Raw genomic sequence first — 24729 nt, 5'->3', positions numbered from 1 at the left:
TTTTCTGGCAGAGGACAAACAATTTTCATCTGCTCTGAAAAGCTCACAGCCCAAAGAGAAATGACAGACAAGAGGAAAAAAACATTTGCAGCGAGGGGGATGGAGAGATTAAATGATTTGCCCAAACTCCCAGATGCAGCCTATGACAAGCTGTGTGTTTGACATTGAGTTCCAGGGTTTTGAACCTGGGTAGCTGAGACTACCTGAAAGCATCTAACATCACGTTAGGAGGTGAATCCTCACTGCTCTGGGATCAAAGGCAACATGCTTTCAGTAACTTGAGACCAGCCTGGCCTACAGTGTGCATCATCCTGTTTTAAGTACATCAGTAATCATGGGTAATGGGTGAGATTTACCTATGGGAAGTCCAGCAAAGACCTTGATTATGAAAACTTCCGTTACTCCTGGAAACCTCATCAGGCGCAGGATTTCACTGATGCTAAACAAGCTGCCAGACTGTGACGTGCCTGCAGAAGATGACATATGGGTTAATACCCTATTTACACAGGTTAAGGGTAGAAAGCAGAGAAGTCTGGGACTCTGCTCAGGTTCACCATCCAAAAGCCACATCTCTGCTGCACCAGCTTTGTGCTGATGGCAGGAGGTTGGGAGCTGGTGCCAGGTCTGCTTGCAGAGGAACCCTCTGAGACAGTGGGGTCTCCTCCCCTGACACACCAAACTAGGACTCCAGCAAGGAGTCCACAATCACCTTTTCTGAGACACAGGTCTGGGCTGAAATTCTACATGGCACAGTGATCAATATATTTGGAATAATACTCTTCCGTAAGCACAGCTTAGATGCTGAAGTGGCAGCACCTCAAGGCTGGGTTCTTTTCACCCTTAAATGCAACTCCAGAGTCCTTCATCAGTTTCTTCAGCATGTCAATCCCCTTCCCCTTTTCAGGCAGTATTTATCAGAAAAAACAAATACTCACTGTGCTCTCTCTGGTGAGGGTCTGACTCTGGTTTAATCTGTGAAGGGATGCAAACCATTGCTATCAGGGTGTTGATGACACTTCCCACCAGCCCAACATATGTAGGAGCATAAACGCTGCAAACAGGAAAAATAGAGGTTACTGGATAAATACCATAAACAAGATATTTATACCTCCATCCTGCAAAGGCATTTAGATGAGGAATAATTCCTCTTGAAATCATAGTACACAAGGCATTAAGAGAACTCACATCTCTTCATTAGGGTTTGGATATGACCACAGTTTGAAATTTCACCAAAAGATGGCTATTGCTATCAAGATAGTTTATAATTTTATTAATAAAAAGAGTCCCTGTTTGCTATTAAATATCCAAGTGTCAGGGAAAAAGAGCTTTTCTTGGTTTAATGAAGCTTAGAAATCTTCCCACAGAAAGCACAGCATCTGCTTGTTAGAATCTGTCTAATCCCCATCTAATCCCCAATTTCATTCATCTAAGTATCATCTCACTCCTTGAAATTTCTCATTGAAATAAAATGAAGTTAAGGAAAGTACTCAAGATGATTAAGGATGGTAGAATATGGCCTACAAGCAGAACTAAACCCACCAGAGAGATGATACCATTCAAAAAGGAGGCATTAAAAATAAAAAACATGATTACAAAACCTTCTGAGAAGGTAAACAGCATTTTGACTGATGCACTTACTTTTCCCCAAAGGTGCCCTAAACCAAGTCAATATCAACTATCAACTACCAAACCAACTGCAACTATCCCTCAGAGCCCCAAACATTGAATCTTTAACAGAAGGAGAGCCACATCCTTGGGTGTAGGCACAGTGAACAGCAATTATTAACTATAGTTGTATAATGATAAAAAGGAACAATTACAACTTATCTAAAAAACACAAACATTAAAACGTCAATAGAGCCAGTAATTAGTCCTCAATTATCAGTGTCCTCTTAAAAGAGAAGATTAGGAAATGACTCCTCCTAGTCTTTAAGGATATGTGGGAAGATTCCACACTCTAAAGGGCTTTAATTTTGACAAACACAGTAGAGCAAAGTCCAGGGCTGGAAGACTGAAACTGAGGGAAGTCAAGCTGAAAACAAAGAGAGAAGCTTGTTTTAACAGTGAGAGCAATTATCCACTAAACCAGCTCATTAAAAGTCTCCCCCACCATGAGAACCCAGTTAGTTAGTTTTAGGGTTTCCTAAAACATGTGCTTAAAACCAACCACAGGAAGCAGGTTTGGGGTGGGAATGCTCAGCAGAAACACCAAAGGCTGGTGTCACATAAGGCACAAGATGAAGTGACCACCATGGTGCCTTGGAGGCATCAAAATTTAAGCATTTTGTACTTCGGCAAAGTAATGCCTGGATTTCACCAGAGAAGGCTTTGAAGTTTTGCAGATGCATGCAGACTTGGAGGTGAATGTGCCATCCCTGCATTCCCAGCAACCTGTGCTGCCAAAAATAAGATGTAAAAGTGAGCTGCGATGATGAAAACCCCAGCTGATGCTCCCTGTGAGCTACTGATGAGAGACAGCTTATTCCCTGGCTTTTTACTGCTCATTTCCTTCTCAGACTGTGGTGTATGTTTTTCATGGAATAACCAGCAGCACTAATTGTAAAAGCCTCAAGTTTCCTCCATGCTAGACAAAGGCACAGTCTAAATAATTTCTGGAGTATTATTTAAGTCACAAAGCAAGACAGTCAAGAATTGAGATGCAAACAAACAAGAAAAGCATCAAAGAGCAAATATAAATACATGTATATATACACACACATCTATTCCTGCTAATAGTAACAGCAAAAATCCCAGCTGAATATTTTAATGCTCATTAATTATTATTAAAACAACAAAACCAGATAATATCTTTCTGCAAAAGGACTTAGCACAGTAATTTAGACCTGCTGCCTTCTATCCGCCAAGCTGCTTCACTAATTAACTCAGACCACAAAATTAGTCATTTACTGGATCATTACTTTTCATTTTTAGTGCAGCAGATTGCCACTTTCTAAATTAGAATTATATGCCAAACAGCTCCCAAACTACCAAAATCAAATTTGTGGACAAAAGTTTTTATCCAAGACATCCAGAATTTCTACTTTGCAACAACAAGTAAATTTACTAAGAAAACAAGAAGGATAGAATAACCAAAAGAAATAGCTGCAGCTGGCTAAATGTGTGTGGGGTTTTGTGGTTTATTTTTTCTTTTTGGTTGGTTGTTTTTTTCTGGGAGTTTCTATATTTCAAGCTTTCATTCTGATATGTAAAAAACACATCTCAAATTTTTTTTATCAGCCAGAAAAACTTCCTTTCCAGTCCTACTTTTTCCTGAGGTTGTCCGGAATCCCACATACCAATGTAAATATGTTTTACTCTTCACATCCAAGAAGAATTACAGTAAGCAATGACAGAAGGATCCCTCTGTAAAACTATAAGCAAACAGTGCCCTGTGCTTACTTCACTGCAAGCTTAGGACTGTTAATTCACTGCTGTGAAAAGGAGAGGAGAACCCTGACAATTTACATATTTGGGAAATCATGGGCTCGATGTAAGAAATTTGTGGAATTTTATATGGCTGGTTGCTGAAATCAAAGAAATCCAGTAAAATATGGAGCTCAAAATTGTGTTTCCCAACCAAGCCTGAAGGATTCAAAGTCATCTGAAGATCCCTTTTCCTAAGCACATCTTTCTGTAAGTGCTCCATCTTTTTCCACACATTAAGCACTGTAATTCCTTGATGGAAAGATGAGGAAGGTACACCCTGCAGTTAGCTGCTCTGCTATCTCATCCGTCAGCAGGGATGAATGCTGAAATTTGACATAAATCACCTGTGTCCTGGAAACCACCTTTTGCATTTGTTTATTGGCTCATTTAAGAGAGATGAAGTGGGACCAAGGGAGGTGGTGCTAGGAATGCTTTGCTGGGTTGGTAGCACCTGCTGAACAAGAGCTGGCTCATGGTCACTTGTCTGTTTTCTTAATTTAAAATTTAAACCTGAGCTCCCATCACTGCTGATATCAGCCAGAGTCCTTTTGCACTCAGTTTTGTGTGTTTGGCTTATTAGGAGGAAGCCTCACCAGGAAGGGATGCAGTGGCACTATTAAGATAAATGAAGTACATCAAGGAGGTTGCTCCCGTGGGACCTTTTCCCATCCTCTTCCCCTTCCTGCTCTCCCTCTCATCCCTCCTGGCTGTCCACAAACCAGCCATGTGGAACCAGAGTGAGCCCTGCCAAACCCAGCAGCAGATTCCCTGAGCGGGGCGGAAGAACAAAGGCTGCGGGCAGGACTAATACAATTAAATTAAATGGAGCAAAAGGGCACAGCAGCTTTGGCAGCTGAGCTCATTGCATGGCCTCTTCCAGCTTCTTGCTGATTAATGAGAGATTAAGGGCCTTTACTGTCCTGGGCTTTATGGTCAAAATAACTTGGGTAACTTTATCTGTGTACTTCAGCATGCTATTTATAATTCCTCTGCTTTTTAATCTGTAGGAGAGCCCCTTCCTGACGTTTGTCAGCAGCCTTCTTGGTCTTCCCTAGGGACTTCTGCTAGCAAAGTGCCTTTCAGCTGTCAGATAAGTCCACACCTCATTATTGTTTTTGGTTTATTTCAGCCTTGCTATGAAGCAGAGGAATAAAGGGCTTTTTCCTGTCCTGCATGGGACTGATGTATCCCAAGCTCCTGCTTTCAGGAAGATGCAGAGATTTTGGCTGCAGGGAGCAAACACTTGAATCTAAGACTGGGAGGAATTAGGGTCAAGGAGAACTAGTTTTTGCCAACATGACTAGCTGCAGCTTGTCCCGGCTTAAAACTTTCAGAGAAACAGGAAGAGAACATGAGCAGAGGGACCTGGAGGCCAGGAGCCCATAACATCAGCCAAGCACTGCTTAACAAACCTAACAAAAGCCTTTCCTTTTCACTTTCCTGAAGCCAATAAGTAAAATGTGGTAGATGCATTTAAAGCATCCTTTTAAAGAGTGTTAAAGGGTTTCAAAAAGTGGGATGGCCACTTGCCACAGGACCCGTGGTGTGGCCCAGTGCAAGGCTCACTTGGTAGCCTGTGGCCATGGAGAAGGGACAAGTGGCTGGCAGCTAGGATTACCCATCTGGAAACTCCATCCTTAATGCTGGTGGGAAAGCAGAATTGATGATGAAACCATTAATAGTAAGGTACTGGTAAACAGATTGACTTCAAAAAAATCCAAGGATCAAAAGCCAGCTGGAGGAGGGTTGCATTTCTTCCCATGTAGCATTTAACCAGCCCCTGTATTTGCTGGCAGGTAAATCCCAGCCTTCACCACACCTCCCAAGGGCAGTAAAGTGAGGAGCTACTCCATGCTCCTTCACAACCTGCTCCCATCAGGGTCAATTAGTATGAGCTAAATGAATGCAGAGTTCAGCTTCTGAATTAAGAATGACAGTAACACAGCAAGGGCTCACAGAGGGTCTCCAGTTCCTGTCACCCCTGAAGTCAGAGGTGGCACACGTGAAGCATCCAAAAACCCTGGCAAACTTTAGAGCAAATGCAGCTCTTGGAAAGCAGGGCCTGGCCAGACAAGTACGTGTGGGTGTATGTAGGTACATCCATACCTACAAGTACATGTGCACAGCACTTCCCAGGAGCTTTGAAGCAATGCTTTCAGCAAAACTTCCATGAAAAACTCAACCCCACAAAGGCATGTGCAGCATGTGGGCATCAGGCAGTGGACCAGGAGCAGGAGAGAGGCCACTAGCCAGGCATTTGCAGGCATATTTCCAGGCATATTTTCAGCTCACAAGCAGGGAGCCTGAGCAGAATCCCAGCTGGTACCTGCCAGCCACAGCCCATAGGCAGTGCCAAGCAGGGATTGGGCACTGGAACCTCCTGCTTCCAGCAAGGGCAGCTACAACAAACCAGCAGGGGCCAGAGTTTTGGGCTCCAGCCCAAATTCCAGTCCTTGCTCAGCTGCAATTCGCATCTTCAATTTCCTGCCTGAAAAGCCTGGGACAGAGCATGGAGGCAGGCACTTAGGGGTTGCTGCCAGCCGGGAGGGAGGCTGCATTCAGGCTGCCTGTGCCACGAGATGGTATCAGTGGCTTTCCCATTAGCATTCCAGCCACAGAGCCCTGCTCTGCGAGGCCCGGGAGAAGAACACACGCGTGTAATTGCACAATTAAACGTTGCGTCAATACGGCGATTCTCTCGAGGAGGAAGCAGCTCCCAATGATTCCCCAAGGATTAAAGGATCAATGTGTATTTCGGCACTGAATGGGATTGAGTTTGTTTTCTTTCTCTTTCTTTCTTAATAAAGTCAAAGTTGAACGTGGAGACAGCAGAGATTGTTTTTTAGTGACTCACTCCTACTTCAAAACTGCGCTGCATAAAGCCGGCATTCATAGCCGGCCCACATTCCTTAAAGAGCTCCAAGAGGACTCTCAAAATATTTCTTTGATTGCAGTCTGGCCACAGTATCCCCTCATACCCTTAGAGGGGTAGATATAGTTGAAAAAAAGCTGGTGAGTTAAAAAGAAAAGCAAAGCAAAAAACTGAGGTGAAAAAAAGAAAGTTCAGGTGAAACCATGACACCAAATCATGGGCTCTGGTAACCAGCTTTAGGTCTGGAAGAAAGTGAGCAGTGACCACTGCATTCCTGATAACTCATCAGTGATACATAAGTTACTGCATAACTTATTGTAAATTAGTGATGGTTTTGTTCAAGGAACTCTGTTTTACTGCCTTGCTGAATGCATTTCTTCTCTGACCCATTGCGATCTGATCTATATTGATGAGATTCTTCCTAAATTAAAAAAAAAACAACCCAACCGAAAAAAAAACAAACCAAAAAACCCACCAGAAACCAACTAACAAAAAAAAAACCCCCAAACCCCAGCACAAAATTTCACCAAGCCTTCTTAAAAAAACAAACCCACAAAAGCCTCAACCAAAAAAAGACTTATTGAGCCTACAGAGTTTTCCCACATTTCCTAGGATGTTCATGCCAATGTACAGAGCTAGTCCAGCTTCCACAGCCCAGGGCAAGAAACAGCACAAAAACACACATAAACTCAGACAACCCAATGCTCAGCAGACTTCAAGGCAGCAGTACTGGAGGAGGACCACCCATCACATTATCCATGCCTTTGCTAGGAAAACAAAACACCCCCAAGTCTTCCTTCCTGCAGCTCCTACTCCTGTCCTCATGGAAATAAAACGTTACACGGAGAAGCGTGTTCCTCCTGTCTCTTGACACAGAACACAAATCCTGAGTGGATAGCCACCCCCACCCAGGCATCAGCAGGAAAAGGGGGGAGTTCCTTGTCCTGATGCAACTGGAAACCATTTTCAGGTTGTCCTTTTTGCCACATAGGCTTTAGATGATGAGCAGCAGAAGTTGGCTGCTGCTGCTGCTTTGAGCAGAGCAGGAGGCTTTTTTTCACTATGATGAGCTTGACATCATTGCAGGCTGTCCAAGGAGGGAGTGACACTTCCCATCCACACCCTCCAGAGAGCCCCTCACAGGCTGAGGATGAGTCACCCACAGACAAGTGCTCATTCAACTGCTTATTTCTAGTGGCAGCCACATCTGGAAAATTCATGTAGTGCAGAAGGAAAAAAATATGAAGAGGGGTATGGGCAGCCTCCATGAGCTGTTTCCATCAGAACTGGGGGAGGGAGGGATGCTGAAGATTGGCACTGGTGCATTAGCAGGGCAAAGAGCCAGGGGTGGAACCACGGGGGTGGTGGGGACATCAGACATGGGACAGGGACAGGACTGGACAGCCATCACCAGCCATTGGAGCCACTGTGGATTAACTTCCCTTAAGAGATGCTCACTCCTCTGTGTGTCACTGACCCAGCACAAGGAGGGCTGCAGGTGGATCTTGATACTCAGCCTTGAAGACAAAAACACTCTGGCAATGCAGAGCACTGAATAAAAAGAGTTGTGCTTCTTCTATAGGGAAATCCTCCTCTGGCAGAGCTCCCTGGGTTAAGAGTGTTTTGTATGAATGGATAAGGCTGGCTGTCCATCAGGCGCTCTGCAGCATCAAAGTGATTTATCCCCACCGAGCGCCTGCTGCAGAGAAAATCCCGGCAATGAGAAGCAGCTGGAAGGAGCCTGCCCCTGCCTTGGCTCAGGCAGGGCAGATCCCGCGGCCGGGGCATGGAGGAGATCCCTGTGGCAGGACGCTAATTCATTCCCAGGCAGCTGGAGCTGGAGCAGCCGGGCCGTGCCAGGGCGTTGTGCCCCAATCCAGCGCAGCTCCCCGCGGAACTGGCTAATTGCCGGAGCAGGGATATCACTTACGCTTCAATGACATGTGGGCGGATCTGCATGCTTTGCCCATAATCTGCCGCTAATTTCGAGTGTCATTTAGTCTCGTGTGCTCTTTTCTGGTAAAGCGCCCTATTTTCCAAATGCTGCGCTTTCCTAATTCAAAGCTTCACTTGTATGTGTGATTATTGCTTTTCCCTCTAGACTGTCCCACTGACATCTCTGAACACCTGCACATCTACATGAATTCATAAAAAATGGGGGAATAAGCTGCGTTCCCCAAAAGATTTTAGTTATTTTAGGTATTTCTTGCCTCACACTTCTATACAGCATCACCCTGTGTGCCTAGAAATGGAGAAGTCTAAACAAGGACCAGGTATGAGCTGCACTCCCTGAGTGGGGGCTTGCAACGCCTGGCTTTGATCCCAGCAGTGCCAACTAATATTGGATGAGCTGGGACAGGTCGAGATAGGCATCAGAAAGTAGGTGTTGGTGGTCAGTGCTCACACCAGAGGCTCCCCACTGGTGAGGCTGGGAAATGTGCTCTTCAACCTGTCTGTGATTGAGCTGGCACAGCAGTGAATTAAGAAAATTTCCTGAAAAAACACAACTAAAAGAGTACTGGGGAAAAGAGCAGCCAGTGGGGAATTGCATATGGCTCTCAAAGGACCAAGGGATTGGGAAATAACACGGCACCTGAAAGTCAAATGCAGATTACATTTAAAATTAGATTAGATGATTGCAGGCTAAACAAGTCTTAAATTCACACATGAAATTACACTTTCTGAACTGCTTGTTTCTGGAGCAGGCAGTTAGGAAGTGACCAACATGGTCATTTCCACCACAAAAACACGGAAGCACCAAATGAAACTGTTGATGGTGAACTTCTGGTTCAAAAGAAAGGGAAAGGCCTAAATCTTCTTGCAACATGTTGATGGTCAGTGGAGTTTGTTGCTACTGTTGTTGTGGAAGCAAAAGGTTTGGACAGGTACAAGGAGAGATTAGATAAGCATTTAGAAGAATGATGCACTGAGGGTTACTAAAGCATCACACCACAGATCATATTCACTCATTCATGTCAGGAAATCCCCTGAACAGAAAATAGCTGGAGGCTGGAAAAGTAATCAGAGAAGTATTATGCAAGTTTGTCCAACTCTTGCTCCTCACTAGGATTCTTACTATGATTTTTGTTGGAGAAAGGATAAGGATACTAGAGCACATGGACACGCAAGTGCAATTTCCTTCTCTACACCAGGAATGGAAGCCATCTCTCCCACCACCATGTCACAAGCCAGACAGGCACATCTGTGCTCATTCCCTGGAAAATGCTGCTTTTTCCCCTGCAACCCTAACACATTCCAGAGAATAAATAAGAATAAGCACAACTCTCACTTTGTGTTTGAGAGGACAGACAGTTGGGAAAGGGTAATGCCACATTTCAGTCCAATAAATGTTCATGTACCTTATCAAGTGGTTGTTTAATATAACACAAAGATGCAGTCTCCTATCTCTTAACCTTTTTCTTGGATACTCCAAAGAAAGTAATAGAAAGTAGTATTACAAACAGATTTTTGGGGTTTTCCCCCACCTTCTCCTTCATGTTGGAGCTTTGTTCCCTTACAGGTAGCAAAGCCTTTAAATATTTTTTTTATTATTACTTAATTAAGCAACAAAAACTACTCTTCCAAGCTCAGAATGTGCTAAATTATTAAAATGCTCAGTTTGGGTGTGTTGCTGGGTAAGGACTCCCACACACAGACTGGTTGAAGGTGAGCTTGCTAGACTACTCAGTGACTCACCACCAAACACATCATTAATTATATGTTACAGCATGTCTGACTTCATAGAGTGCTGTAGGTGGTGTGAAATAATCTTTGAATGAGTTCAAGCTTTTTCCAGCTTTTATGAGGTTACAATGCCTCAGACTCCAAAAGACTCAGCTAGGCAGGAAACTGTTGAGGATTTGCTGTAGTAACCTGAGCTGCACTCCCAGCACATCAAGTCTCGACTCACAGCAGTGGCTTTGGAAGATCTGCAAGCTTGGCATCAGTTGGAGTTGTTACCTCTCACCCATCATGATGCACTCACTCACTTACTCACAGCTGGCTCAAAGCAGTGTGTGGGCAGAGCTGAATTTTGCTGCCCAAGGATGAGGGGTGGGGTCCGGGTAGTTCCTGCAAGGGTAAGATTTGGCTGGCAAAGAAAGCATCAAGAGAGTCCTGGCAAGCCACTGCCTTTTTTGCTAGCACTAAGGAGTTTGGCAGTGACTGCTACTTCCAAGAGGACCTCTCCCACCTTCCAAAAGCAGACACAGATATCAGATGCTCTGGCTTTCTGCAAAGACTGTGCCCTCTCGACACTCTGGCAAGTAGACAGCAGAACTGTGGGCAGAGAGTCTGATGCTGCAGGGAACAACCTATTTTGCCAATCTTGGAGGTGTCCCAGCATCAGCCCACCAAAGGACTCTAGTTTCTCCCTCTGTCAGGCCCTTTTGCAAGCAGGGTAATGCTATTGCAGTGATCCCTGAGAGTGACACAAAAGCAAGGACTCCCTCCACACCCCACACCCACAGGCTTTGAGCTAAATAAATAGAGAAGTTGTTGGCTAGCCAAGTCTGACACTTAAAATTTATCTCCTACCAGGACTGTGCTCACGTGAACGACATTTTTAAGCTACGTAATCCCTGGCAAAACAAGTTAATTCTTTACCTTGAGGTAAATAAGTGTAAATGCAGCATCCTACCAGAGGTATGGCACAGACTGATCTTGCCTTGGAACAAGTAGTGGCAGCCAACACCTCCTTCCTCAAGGTGTGAAAAACCTTGCCATGCTTCATCAAGGGCTCCAGCATCTTTTGTCTAGTAAGACCTTTTAATGAAATAGGACACATTAGGACTAATTTTGTATGGGAAGCAGTGTTGAAAGGCTAATACCCAAAAGTCACAAATAAGGCATTTCAAGGGTCAGGTGGGAGACTTTCCAGCATCCCACTGCAACCTCTGGTTGCACAACACGCTCCTTGAAACCAATCCTTTCTCCAGCAAAGACAGAGCCTGAGGGCTGTGGGGCAGCGGATTTGATTTCATGAAGAGTTTGACCCCAGAAGGAGGCGTCTGCATGAGATGAGTGAGTCACTCCATTTCAATAATGGGCGAAACCATTAATTGAAGGTGCACAGTTTGCTTGTTTGGGCAGGCTTCCTATGCCCTAACCAGGAGTGGTCTCACTACTGCTGTATTTACTGAACTCCTCCAATTAAGTACTTTGTTTCCCTCATCCATAATGACAATGGTTTCTGCATGTTAAATACATTCAGAAAGGAGGTTGCTCTGTGTTTCGCATTTGCAAATTTGAGTAGCTTTCTCCTCTACACAGTTGGTAGGAGAAACACTTGCCAAGGAATGGCTAAGAAACTTCTCACTGAATGAGGTATTCTCAACTATTTTGTTTCACATAGTAGAAAATTATTTGGGTTGAAAAGCACATTCAATATCAACTAAAGTTGCTTGCACATTTTGGAGCAATGAACAAAAGCAAATTGAATGCACTGCATACCAGTCAAATGTAATTGCCTGGTCTCCTATTCATCCTGGGTATTTTGGTGGATTCAATCATTGCCAAAGCCCTGAACAACATCCTTTAACTGCAGAGCTGCTGCAGCAGTTGCACCTTGAGCTGTGCCTCACACCCCTTTGCTCTCGGTTGGAGGAACTCCCCTTAGGGAGAGAAAGCGCCCAGTTCTTTCTTCATACCACGTTTCATCTCGGCCCCACTACAGAGACCACCTACAGGGATGCCAGTTAGCATCAGCTGCATTATGCTGAACTGGTATTTGTGGGAGCACTCAGTGGGAACCACATCTTAGGCAGCCTCATGGGCAGCTCTCCACCCAGCCACTCGCTTACGGCACAGGCCTGCTCCGCTCACCACCAAACAGCAGCAGCAGCAGCAGCAGCAGCTACCTGACAGACTTGAATGGAAAACTGTGAGCAGAGTGTTTACCGTATTTTTAGTTGCATTTAATTGCAAATTAGCAGTTGGAAATAAGGAGGGGTGAGCAAGGTGTGAGCTGCCAGCTGTCTGCAGAGGAGTTTGGAAACCTCTGATTACCTATTGCTGTAGCTGTGTGGGGTGAAACGCCAGCTCGCTGCATGCTTGGGGTTTGCTGTGGCTGCAAGATTTACATTTCAAGCCATCTGGTGGTGCAAGAGCCAGAGGCCACACACTTCTTTGGCAGGACATCCTAGGGAACACCTGTATTTCAGGTGCTATGAAGGGAGCAAGGGGCCATGTTATTTAGTGGCTGGCAGTGCTGATGATTTTAGAGTGCTGTTTGTGGTATCCTGGGGCCTTGAAGAAGCTGGCTGCTTTCAGTGCACTAAAGAGGTCCACTTAAACAGATGAAGCTATTGATTAGGAAATTATTTACCTTGAGATTGTTGGCTTTTTTATTTTCAGTGCACAGGGAAAACAATTACATTTTCATTTCACATCCATTTTATTTTCAGCAGGGCAAAACCATGGAAACAGGGACTTCAGAGTGCTGCTAAGCCTGTACACCTGTACAGCATCAGGGAAATACTGGGGTGTCCAAAGTACACAAATCCCCAGGCCTGGGTCTGCATCAGTCCTTGTAAGTGTCTTGACGTAAAGTTTTCCTTTCTTGCCTACAGAAACAGACCTAATATAATGGCAGCTGAAAAACATTTAAATCTAATTAATCCAATTTATCTTCTGTGGGTAGTGGTGGTGCAAACACCCTGGGTATACTCAAAGGGAAATAAAGCACAGAAAACCTGAATGCCCTAACAAGATCCCATAAAGACCATGGTGAAAATAAAAAGCCTTACAAATCAGGTGTCTCACATGCAAGTTTAGTGCTCAGACCAGAGTACCACAATTTTCCTCTCCTCTTTCTTTTCCCTGGATCCCCCAAAAGCCATTTTCTGCCCCAGCCATGACAGTGATGCAATGGGGACCCACAGCTTGCTGTGTCTCACAGCACCCTGACAACACAACAGCAGCACCTACATATTACAACACCACTTGGGAGAGATGCACACACATGTAGATTTTGAATATGTGTGACATCCCTATTACTGTTTCAAGAATTCCTCCCCAGGAGCCTTGATATTACACATGGGTGTCAGCTGGCCCAGGTCCATGAGCACCAGCTGCCCTAGGAACAGGCTTTGCCCTGGGGACACATCCTAGAGCCCTGACTCAATTTAAGCATGAAATTGAGTCAGTGGAAACTTGTCTGAGGAAGGACTGAGTAAAAACCACAGGGTGAGAGTAAAACAAGCAATGCAGATCCTGAGGAATTAGTAATAAAAGCTGCAATCCCGGCTGCAGCAGGGGCTGTCACGGAAAAGGGGCTGGAAAAGATCAACTGCAGGCATCATGGAAAAGATGAAATTCAGTTAAAAGCTGAAAATGGGTTAAGATCAGGCCCAATATCAGTGGCATAGATGTGATGGCTGCCAATCCCCATCAAAATGGCAGCACCCAATACAAAGAGCCCAGGCAGAGCGCAGAGATATGGATTTACAGTAGGAAAGGACCTGAAATCCACTTCTCTCCAGTAAATTATCAGACAGCAGCAGTTGAGGAAAAAAGGTGGTGGGTTTGGTACCACATCTTTACCTTTAACCCCTGCTTCAGATCAAGTCTAGTAATGGTGTCTGACAAAGGTGATTTTTTAAAATTAAATTACACAAACTAAGCACAATTTATCATATTTACAGACATAGCCAACAAACCCTGTATTTCAACTACACTAATACTATGATATCCTAAAAGCAAAGCATCATGGAATTTGAAAGCTCTGGGGATGTTCTTTGTGGGTTGTTTTAACGTCTGGTTAATATATGCCTTTAATTTCTTCCCCAGACTTACACCTTGTAAAATCCAAACATAACCAAAAGAGAGGAGAGTATTCAAAGATCACTAAACATGTGGAAAAAAATTATCCCAGCGGGAACATGAAAGCCATCTGCCCAAGACTCCTCCTGTATTCATCCCACAGATGTGAACAGTGAGAAATGGGTGCTCCGGTGGCATGGAAAAAGTGGCAAACCCTGATCCTGTTGGCATCAAAAGAAACAGCACATCCAGCTGGCCGGAGAGCTGGTTTTGCTAGGAGCTAGCCAAGAGTTTATCAGCTGGAAAGTCCCGGTCATGAGTGCTGGCTGCAAGGGGCAAAGGAAAAAAAAAAGCAACAGGGAAAGATCAGGCAGGACAAGCCTGAACATGTTCAGTTTGTCCTTCCTACATTACAGTTATATCCTCATTCCTCAGAGCAAGAGGCAGTTCAAAGACACAATAAATCCCTTTCTAGTCTTACGCTTCGCAGGAACGTCATGGAAACGGAACTGAAGTGGTTCCCAGAGATAAGGTGACAAAGTAAAATTAAACCTTTCCCTACAGCAACACTTTGGTAAAATATCAGCAGAGAAATAGGGGCACCATTCAGACATAGCTATGGCTTTCATCTGAGGAAACAGGACTGATTTTAGAGGTTTCAAACTGGTCAGTTTAATGTACTGCACCTCACACTCTGCAGCTGTTCCTTTCTTTGCATTGCCTCTGAGGCCCATACAAATAATTTCATGGGGTGGAATATATTGTCAGGAAATGTGATTCCCTTTTGGGGAACATCTTAATAAATGCTACAGTTTAGGTCCCAAGAAATTTGGGCTAAAGCACTGTAGACCAAGCATGGCTTTAGAGCAGGCAAAGCCTGAGTGACCAGTTAAAGCAGCCACCAAACAGGAGATTTTTCAAAGCTTTTTCTTTCATCCCTTCAGGCCAATGGAGGGGACAAAGAAAAGAAAGAGAACTGAAAGACAAGGCAGGAAGCACACTCAAGATGGACCTGGGATGCTCCAAGGGTGTTCCCACTTCGTGTGGTGTCTCTCACAAGCCAAACAAAGCAAAACCAAAGGCACAAGGTATAATGATGCCACAGGGATCAATTAAGTGGCAAGGGGAAAATAATTGGATCTTTGACTAAAAATACAACTAGGGCATTAAACAGACCTAGACAGCAAAACACTTGATAGCTGCAAATGTAGATATGGATGGAACTGACAGAAACAAAAGGCTCCATCATATAGTACCAAACCACACAGAAACTGTCCAGCACTTGTGCTGAAAGATTAAGTGAAATAATGTTGGCTTTAAAAATTATCTTTAATTATCTTGCTTCACACCAAGATTTTGACAGAGTATGGAAATCACCCTGCCCGTCACCCCAGCCCTGGGCTCTCCTTGCTGACACACACATTCATGTCACTGTTACAAGCTTCAGTCTCACACAGGACAGACATCTTTTCTGACCATAACTGGCCTGCATGAGATTTTAACCACCCTATTGAGAAGCCATAAATATTTCACACTGAGTCATTTTGGGTACACTGGATTTTTTCCTGCCTTTCACTGCGTCAGGGAATTTCTTTCCGCCCTAGAGCCCTTAGGAAAGGGGCACATGGCTGAAGGAGTCAGCAGGCATGAATAATCAGGGAGGGACTTCTCAAGAACAGGGCAGCAATGTGAAAAAGTCTTTCTTCTGGGGCGACATTTGCATGACCGAGGGATGACATAATAATTCCACAAACAAAAAAGACTTTATACCCACATGGTGGCTTTTGAAACCTCTCTGCACTGACTTAGTCCTTCCCTTCTGTACAGTAGCATCACATTTTGGGGGCAGGAATTTAGGCCCCATCTCTTCAGCCACGGCTTTATCTCATTCTTTCTGGCTAACGCAATCCTACAACTCACATTAGCAATGCCATTTTATGGGGCACAGCATTTCACTAAAGCGCTGAAGGATTTATTTCTGCTCTGGTATGAGGGATAAGAGGCAGGGAGGGCCCAGAGTGAGAGACTTGTTTGGGTAAGAGAAACATCAACATACAGGTGGAGGTGAGGGCAGTGCTTGCAGTGATGGAGCAGAAAGAAAAGGCAGAAATGGTATTGCTAGAGAGTGAAAAAGAAGCAGCATGCCAAGACCATGTCCCCAACCCCTCCCACCACCACCCCCCCCCCAAAAAAAAAAAAAAAAAAAAAAAAAAAAAAAAAAAAAGAGATTTTAAACCCCGTTAGACACTTGGGAGCTGCTGAAAGAGCTACACTGAAAAGGAGGTGCTGAAGTGCAGCCAGAGGAGCTGCGTGCCAGGGCACATCCTTGTGGAGGCACTGTGTGTGCCGCCAGGGCACCAAACTGGTGCTGGAAACGCAGCCAGGGTGTAAACACATGGTGCAGATGATCAGACTGAAGCAGAGCTATTGTTTCACTTCCAGCACGGGCTGTTTGCCATACATGGACCTCTGCTGAGAGATAACAAACACATTTGAAATTCTGGAGAGCACCCTTTGTTTTGGGGGCAGCTTGTTTTTAAGGAGAGGGCTGAACAGTGATCTAAGGAGTAAGAATCAGATAGTTCAGACACCATCCCCCCCGCCCCAAAAAGCGTCTGGGGACTTTGAGAGCGGCGAAGAAGGCGCTACAGGAAGGATGGATGCTGGACCAAGCCCAGCCTCCCAAGCCCGAGGGGATTCGCTCCCGCTGCCGGCAGCGGGGAAGCCGTTTCTCACCACTATAGGAAGTCGAGTGCTTGGCAACAGGGGAGGCAGCTCTCCCACAACTCTGGTTACGCAAACAGCTGCCTTCTGCTGGGTTTCAACATGCTCCGCTGCTCCAAAAATAATTTCCTGCTTGATTTGATACCATTAGCAGGAGCAGGGAGCGCAGCCTGAGCGACTGTGCCGCTGCACACTGGCTGCAGGTAGCCACTGGCAAAAGCCCTGATCCCTGTTTTTGGCAGAGGGGCCCGATTGTGCAGGAGGGAAGGTAAGCAGGGCGATAGCATAAGCCTTCTCTTCCTCTGCGAGGGGTTTTGACGCAAGCCTGGACAAAAGTACCTGTCACCTTCATCCTTTCAGGCCCCTTTTCCAGGGCTGACATTTCCCAGCCCGTACAGCTTGTAACGCTCATGGCATGTAACCAGCACTCAGCAGCCAAGCAGGGATCAACGCCAACATAAAGTTCAACGACAGAGTCACTGCTGGCTGGGTGATTAGGAGCTGTGCTACTCCTGGGCAGAGTTGCTGGTGTTCTGCCACAGCACAAGCAGCAAAAAGCTACTATCATGCCTCCTGGAATTCCCCAGTGGATGACTTTGTGTCCGCTTTGGAGGTTGTTGGAGTAATACCAGTCCAGCCCAGTGCTTTGGGAACAGCAGCACTTTCCATTCCTAGCTGGACTGGAATTTGGATATCAAATTTTGCCCTAAGGTGCATCTGATTTCCTGTTCCCCATTCCCAGCCCATTGATCTGCATGCCCCATCCCCAGGGCCTGCCTTGGGGGGACTCCTCCAGAGACCTTCAGCAGATTTGGAAACCTTGAGTAGTGCAGAAAGTTTCCAAGATTCCAAGGCCCAGCTCATCAACAGGACACTCCATGGGCTGTGCCACACCAGCAGCACAGCACACCAACCTTCCCAGCTCATTGCCTTACACCCTGGTGAGCTGGTACCTTCCAGAGGAAGTGCAAGTCATGTTCAGCAAAGAGATGAAGCAGCAAAGCAAAACTCAATGCCACTCATTAAAACAGCAGCTGCAAAGCTGCAAAGCAGGGGTGGAGAACACGACCACAAAAATCAGTGTATTTTAAGGTAATCCTCTTATACTTTGAAAGCAAAATTGTGCAATGGCACGTTTATTAAACCCAAAGAGACCATGAGAGACAATTCTATCTGCTCCACACCACAAGCCTTACCAACCTTGTTTTCCACAGTCATTCTTTGAGCCACAAAATGTTTTATGAAAGATGTTCTTTGGCCATGACTAGAAGAGCAAAATGGGTAATGAACACACCGCTGCTTTTGGGGAGCTTCAACAGGAATTAACCTTGGAAAGTAAAGCCATAAAAAGAGAGGAAGTGTCCCCTCATCCATCCTGCACAGGACATAACTGCAGGATGACACCCCAGCTTTCACACACAAGACAAAATATGCATCTGAGCTGACCCAAATGCCAGGTGGGGCCTCTCCTGTCACTGCCACAATAAAAGGGAATAACCCTGCAAAGAAGGTGACTCCTCAGCTGTTGGAGGACCTGATCAGGGCGGCAGGACAGGACTGGTGGGAAGAGTGTACAGGCTGGTTTCCGTACTCAACTGACCCATGTCTGCAGCAGCTGCTGCTGCTGCTCCCACAGCCCCAGGGAGTGCAGATAAGCAGCAGTTCAGCTTTTCCAGACATAGCACAATTCCTGTTTACAGCCTCTGGGCTTGTCTTTTCAAAAGAAGGAGCTAGGTGTCTATTCTTGCAGGAAACCAGGTGTGTAAACAGTTCAATTAATATACCCAGCAAACCGTGCTCTAGCACAGCAAAGAAGGCTAGTGGAGACAAGCCAAGAGCACTGGAGCCAAGGAAGAAAAATACTTTTAAAGAATAAGCCTAATTAGAGATGGGTCTGGGCCAAAAGTTCATATTTGAACACCTGGAATAGCCCAGGGGAGCAGAACAGTAACCTGAACCCAGATCCACAGTTTGTAACTCTCTCCTCTCCCAAATGAAGTAAAACCCAACCCCAAACCCAACCCAGAGTCTGAGCTACAGGTTTCCTAAAGCCAAAGTCTGGAGATTTGGCTTTCTGCTTTTCTGCCTGATTTGACCAAGTCATTGTGCTCAGCTGCTGGTGCCCTCTGTTCCTCTCACTCCACACCACCCAGCACCCTGCTGTGGGCCCACTCTGCTCCATTCAAGAGCTGGCATCTCTTGTTCCCTGGCATCCCGATTTGCTCCAGCAGGCACAGCATCCTCAGCACTGTGACCAAGCCCAGCTTGTCTCTGCACTCCCTTCTCCCTGCCCTCACAGGCACAGGCTCCTGGTCAAAGCAAGAAACCTGCCCTAAGTCAAAGCCAAGTGGCTCCACTCATGCCTGTGAGACAAATATTGACAGCAAATCCCAAATCCCCAGGTTTATAGCTTGTTTTGAAGGGTACAGCCTCCATGTCAGGGAAAGTCCCCCTACCATTCACTTTATGAGTGCTTGCAGAAGAAGCAGACTCCCTTTTCTCCCCTGCAGCTCAGTTCTCAAGAGCAGACAACTAAACTTCTCCCACACCTTTCAACTCTTTTGACTGTAGATTTTCTTTATAGCAGAATCATATTTGACAAAGAAAGGTCAGCCTGATCCCCATAAAATCACCCTGTCCCAGGCACGTCACGCATTTCAGACAGCTTGCAAGGCTGACTAAACATTTACTTTTGGATGGCTCACTTCCAAAATCCAGAAATAGATCTCAGTTCCCAGTAAAAGAGTGCCTGAGTGTGCCATCAGATAGCTTCACTGCCCTGTCACAGCGTGCCATTTGCATTCCTGTGCTTTCCCCCTCACTGGGTGCCACCACTGAGCTCCCTGCACATCCTCTGTAGAGAGGTGAGGCCTTATCTCCCAGCTGGATTATTCTTGGTAGGTATTTGTCGCTCCTTTTTCCATCATCTGACCTTGGGTCCTGTTAGGCTAAGGTAAGTGACTAATGCCCAGGGCTCTGGATTGCTTTCCCAGTGGGCACCCAGCCTCTCACCAGCATAGCTGGAAAAGGACAAATGGGATTTGCTCACACTGGATGCTGCAATATTCAAGGAAGAGTTTGTGTTCTGAAAAACATTGAAACAGTTCAGCTCCACTGCTATTCAGAGCAGTTTTGCACCTTGGATGTACTCCTGTAGCTATTGCAAATTCTGCTATGCCACAGCTGAACCTTCATCTCGAAGAAATAAATAAAAATTAAAAAAATACTAAACTGACTTTATACAAAAGTACAGGGAAAAATTATATAATCCTTCAAGGGCCAAGAGCCTCTGTCTGCAAAGTGCTTGCCACACAGCATCCAGGCAAGATCAAAATGATGCAACTTTTGGTAGAGTGTAGAGATTACAATCAGGCAATTACACATCCCAGACCGTGTAATCACATGCAATGAGAACACACGTGGGTGTAGTGTGAGGTGTGAGCCTGGTGTCACCAACCACAGGCTCCTCTGTTTACCCAAAAAGGAGTCATCCAACAAACGCTGTAAAAATGTCTTTTCTAAACATTGGTAGGTCCATTCAGAAGAAGGCCTCTTTCTATCATGAAAAGCAATTCCTGAAAGACTGGGAAACCACCAGGACTGCACTGGAAAACATTAGGCAAAAGAATTAATCTATCATCTGTCTCACATCCAACTGTGTCTGGATAGTTGGAAAGGGGAGGGGGAAAAACCCCATCACACACAAGACAGAATCTGTTATACAGCTTTATATCAGAAAAGAGCCTCTCCAAGCTTCTGTAGGAAGTAAGTTTAAACATGTGACACATGAACATCCTTAGCTTTAATAACCATTACTGTCTTTCATCTCCCCTTTTTTAAAAGTCTCAGAACAGCTTTTAAGACTCTGGCCTCCTGTAAGCATTGCTCAGATGCTCCCCAGATGGCTTTTCCAAGGGGATTTCTAATTATTCAGGGTCTTTTAAAGAAATATCCTGCAGGAATCTTTTTGGTTTCTGGGGCTTTCCTTCCTTCCTCTACAAATTTCTTTACCCGAAGCTTGATTTAAAACCAAACTCAAAGGAAACACTTAACAATGACTTCAATATGTCTCAGATCACATACCCTGGGGTAAAAGAGAATTGAACCAAATCCCATAAAAATAAAAATGGTGCGGATTTCAAAGGGATTCACAGTTAAGTTTTGTAAAGATGTAGTTAGACCAAAAGTTTTAGCTGATAATATAATGGAATAAAGGAACATTTAGTGAGACTGAGAAAGTTAACACTGTATAAAGACCACAATGGATTGGATATGCAATCCCCTCTCCTCAAAGAAAAATAAATTAAAATTGAAGCAACAGTTGCTGTAATAGCAGCTAAATGAGGAAAACTCCGATTCTCAAAAACTCCCACAGTTTTCAGATCTTGAACTACTTAAATGGATCAGACTTCCAAAAGTTCTAAATTCCAATCTGCCGAAAAATCCATTTTTAACATCCCCACGTGGGAGAAGAAGAAAATCAGTCATTTCTGGGAAGGCTGGCAACTGCTTCTGCATAAGAGGGCAGCTGGAGAGCCCTTACATGATTATAAAGCAAAGCAAAGAGAGTCGAACCCCTTGCATGATGATAAAGCAAAGAAAATTGTTTGAATGAGCATATAAGGCTTTTGTCTCTCTCAGGCCATCCAAGCCATCTCCCGAGCAATAGTCAATAACAAGGCATGCTACCTTTCCAAATCTGCTGCTGCATATCCCCCCAAGTGGGATACAACCCCATAAGATGTTGTCCTGTCACCTGCAAATGCTGACTGGGCAAACTGGGAGTGTTTCAGTGTGTGCTATGGCACAGACACACTGCTGGCTCAACACACAGTGCTAAGCCCTGTGCACTAAAGGACCTTTACCACAGTGTCTGGCCTCCCAGATCCCACCACGAGCATTTCCCTCCTCTTGGATGAGCATCTCTGTTTGCCATCAATGCTTATGGTAATTTCCACAGCACAGGGCTCAGCCCAGGCAGTCAGTAGCTTGTAATCTGAATGCTACAGAGAACATTTGATAGAATCACAGCATGATTTGGGCTGGAAGAGGCCTTAAGATCACCTTTTTCCAAACCCTTGCTGTGGGCAGGGGCACATCCTACTAGATCAGGTTGCTCAGAGCTCCATCCAGCCAGACCTTGAAGACCTCCAGGGAGGGAGCACCCACAACACCTGTGCCAGGGTCTCACCATTCTCACAGTAAATAATTTATTTCTAATATCTAATCTAATCTTTGAGTTTAAGGCCATTACCTCTTATCCTGTCACTATATGCCCTTGTAAAAAGTCTCCCTCCAGAGACCCCCTTTTGTGGGGAGACAGAGATAGTGCTGAAGGCAATCTTTCCCTTGATATATTATAGCTATGTTAATTATCCAAGAGCTGGAACAGCCTTGGCCTCACAGCTATGGGTGTGATAAAGAGTGAGTTATCTGGAGTCTGCTGGCCGTGCTGTGAGGAGGAAGGGACAGGAGGTCGTGCAAGGGACAGAAAGGGTGAGATGCCATATGAGGGACAGACAGGGCTAGGTGGCCGTGCTAGTGAGCCAGAAGAGAGAAGACTTCAGAGAAAGAGCCAGAGCTGTGTGGAGCTGCCTGTGGGATTGCAAAAGAGAAAAGGTATGAAAGACTTCTAGATAATGAGGTGCTGATGCTTGAAGCCTTCTGATATTTTACTGAAGCACTCTGAGTTTTGTGGCTGTGTCAACAACCACACCCTTTATGTACTGGAAAGTGCTTTAAGGTCTCCCCAGAGTCTTCTCTTCTCTAGGCTGAAAACCACCAACTCTCTCGGCTGTCCTCTTAGGAGAGGTGCTACAGCCCTTGTGGCCCTCCTCTTGATTCCTCCAACAGGTCAACATTCTTCTTATGCTTGGGCCTCCAGAGCTGGATGCAGCATTCCAGGTGGTCCTGAGAGTGGAGCAGAGAGGCAGAATCCCCTCACTCAACCTGCTTGCCATGCTGCTTTTGATGGAGCCCAGGACACAGTTGTCCTTTTGGGCTGCAAGTGCACATTGCCAGCTCATGTTGAGCTTCCTCTTCTAGAGCAGAAGGTTCTTTCTCCCAGTTCCTGCTTTTGCCTTCTTGGCTCTGACTTGGGCAGTGTGGCTGGGGCACTAGCCAGTGAAGACTGAAGAAAAAACATCATTGATACCTCAGCCTTCTCCATATCCCATACAACCAGGTCTCCTAGTTCCTTCTGGAGTGGATCCACATTTTCCACCATCATCCTGTTAACAACCACATGCCTGTAGAAGCTTTTCTTGTTGCCCTTGATGTCATCAGTTGTGAGGTTTTTATCTTCCTTTCTTCTTGTTAGAGCCAGGATTAATGCACAGGAGATGCAGTTTTCTCATGTCCTGACTCAGATGTATATTAATTCTTATCTAAAGTACAGTTTCATGAGTTGTGAGCCCTAGCTGACAAGATAGAAAGTGGATTTGTCTCTAACTCTTTCCACAGTCTTTTAAGGGCTAACTATCCAATAATGAGATGACACCTATAGCATTTATACTTTTAACCCAATAACCGACCACCTGAGGTCTGCAATGTGGACCTTTTCATCCAATCACAAAAAACCACCCAAACCCATGAAGAAGGAGGTGAAAGAAAAAGAACCCAGCCTATGCCCCAAATCCTCCATATTGCTTCACATATATCACCATATACTAAAATCTTAAAATCTAAGTTTCTAGGATTTCAACAATCAGTCAGATTTAATTCTGTCAGGGCTTTTGTTTTCCTAACCTGATCTCTGGCTATTTGGATGACCTTTCTGTATTCCCCCCAGGTTAACTGTCCCTGCTTCCACCCTCAGAAGGTTTCCCGCAGACATCCTCTGAGTTTCTCCAGGAGCTGCTTGTTCATCCATGTATTTTTGCCTGACAACTTTGTTGGGATACATCTCTCCTAAGCTTGGAGGAGATGATCATTGAATACCAACCAGCTTGCTCAGACCTCTCTTCACTCCAGGGCTTTATCTCATATTTTACCAAGCAGATCCCTGAAGTGGCCAAAGTCTGTTCTCCTGAAGTCCAGGGCAGGAAGCTTGCTCTGCACCCTCCCTGCTGCACCAAGGTTCTCAAACTCCACCATTCCATGGTCACTGCAGCCAAGGCTGTCCCTGAGCTTCACCTTCTCCATCAGCCTTTTCTTCTAGCTGGGAACAAGGTCCAGCATAACACCTCTCCTCATTGCCTCCTGTATGACTTGGAGCAGGAAGTTCTCTCTCCTCCTGCATTGCTTATGCCCAGTTATGTTGTCCCTCCCAGGACCAGAACTTGTGAAGATGGGGCCACTCCTCTCTGAATAGAGGATGTCATTTGCCAGACTATAATGTCACTTGTCCTGTCCTCCCTTTGATCCTGACCCATAAATCCTTGGCCATCTCTTCATGCATCCCCAGGCAGAGCTCCATGCAGTGCCTCCATGCACTCCAGCTGCTCACTGACCAGACTCTGAGGAGCACCAAGGAGTTTCTGATGCTGGAAATGCCTTCTTGCTTGGCTGCACTATGCCATGGTTTGTCAGGTGAAAGAGACAAGCCCCAGCAAGTGGCAGGGGTAGCCTGGAGATGGCCATTCAGAAACTCCTTTGCCTTCTGGCTGTGTCCACTGCCCAAATGCCTCACATACCTTTGGCTCTAGTGGTGTGGCTGTGAACAGGATTTCATAAGGAGACTGTGAGGAAACAAAAACCCTGGGTTGGGCCACAGAAGCTGCTGTAGTTCATGAGAAGGCCACACCTGTTTCATTTAATTCTAAACACCCCATTCAAGCAGTCTGGCTTTCAGCCTGGCCCACAAGTGAACTGGCAGCTTGTGACAATGGTGTGTTGCATCTCTCCAGCCACACAGCAGCCTCCTGCTCGTCTCACCAATCCAGCAGCAATGGCCAAGAAAAGCACTGGGAATGGCTTAAAAGCCAAGACCAAAGCCTTAGAGAAGG

The 24729-nt window shown here is 45.4% G+C and overlaps 1 protein-coding gene across 2 annotated transcripts in view; it reads right to left on the bottom strand.

The window, feature by feature from the left end:
- Positions 1-24729, bottom strand: part of SLC67A1 (solute carrier family 67 member 1) — a 60077-nt gene that overhangs the window by 22697 nt on the left and 12651 nt on the right. For both annotated transcript variants that reach the window (XR_014590443.1, XM_083864291.1), the window contains exons 5-6: positions 936-1051; positions 357-467 (exon numbers count right to left, since the gene is read on the bottom strand). Coding sequence is in view for 1 of the 2 variants with exons in the window: in XM_083864291.1 (XP_083720417.1) it covers positions 357-467; positions 936-1051 (227 nt within the window). In the remaining variant the exon portion in view is untranslated. The remainder of the gene's footprint in view (positions 1-356; positions 468-935; positions 1052-24729) is intronic.

Source organism: Zosterops lateralis (genome assembly GCF_965231275.1).
Source record: "Zosterops lateralis genome assembly, chromosome: 6".
In the NCBI taxonomy this organism is placed as follows: domain Eukaryota; kingdom Metazoa; phylum Chordata; class Aves; order Passeriformes; family Zosteropidae; genus Zosterops; species Zosterops lateralis.
The sequence above is the reverse complement of the archived record's forward strand: the minus strand, read 5'-3'. Positions and strand labels throughout refer to the sequence as shown.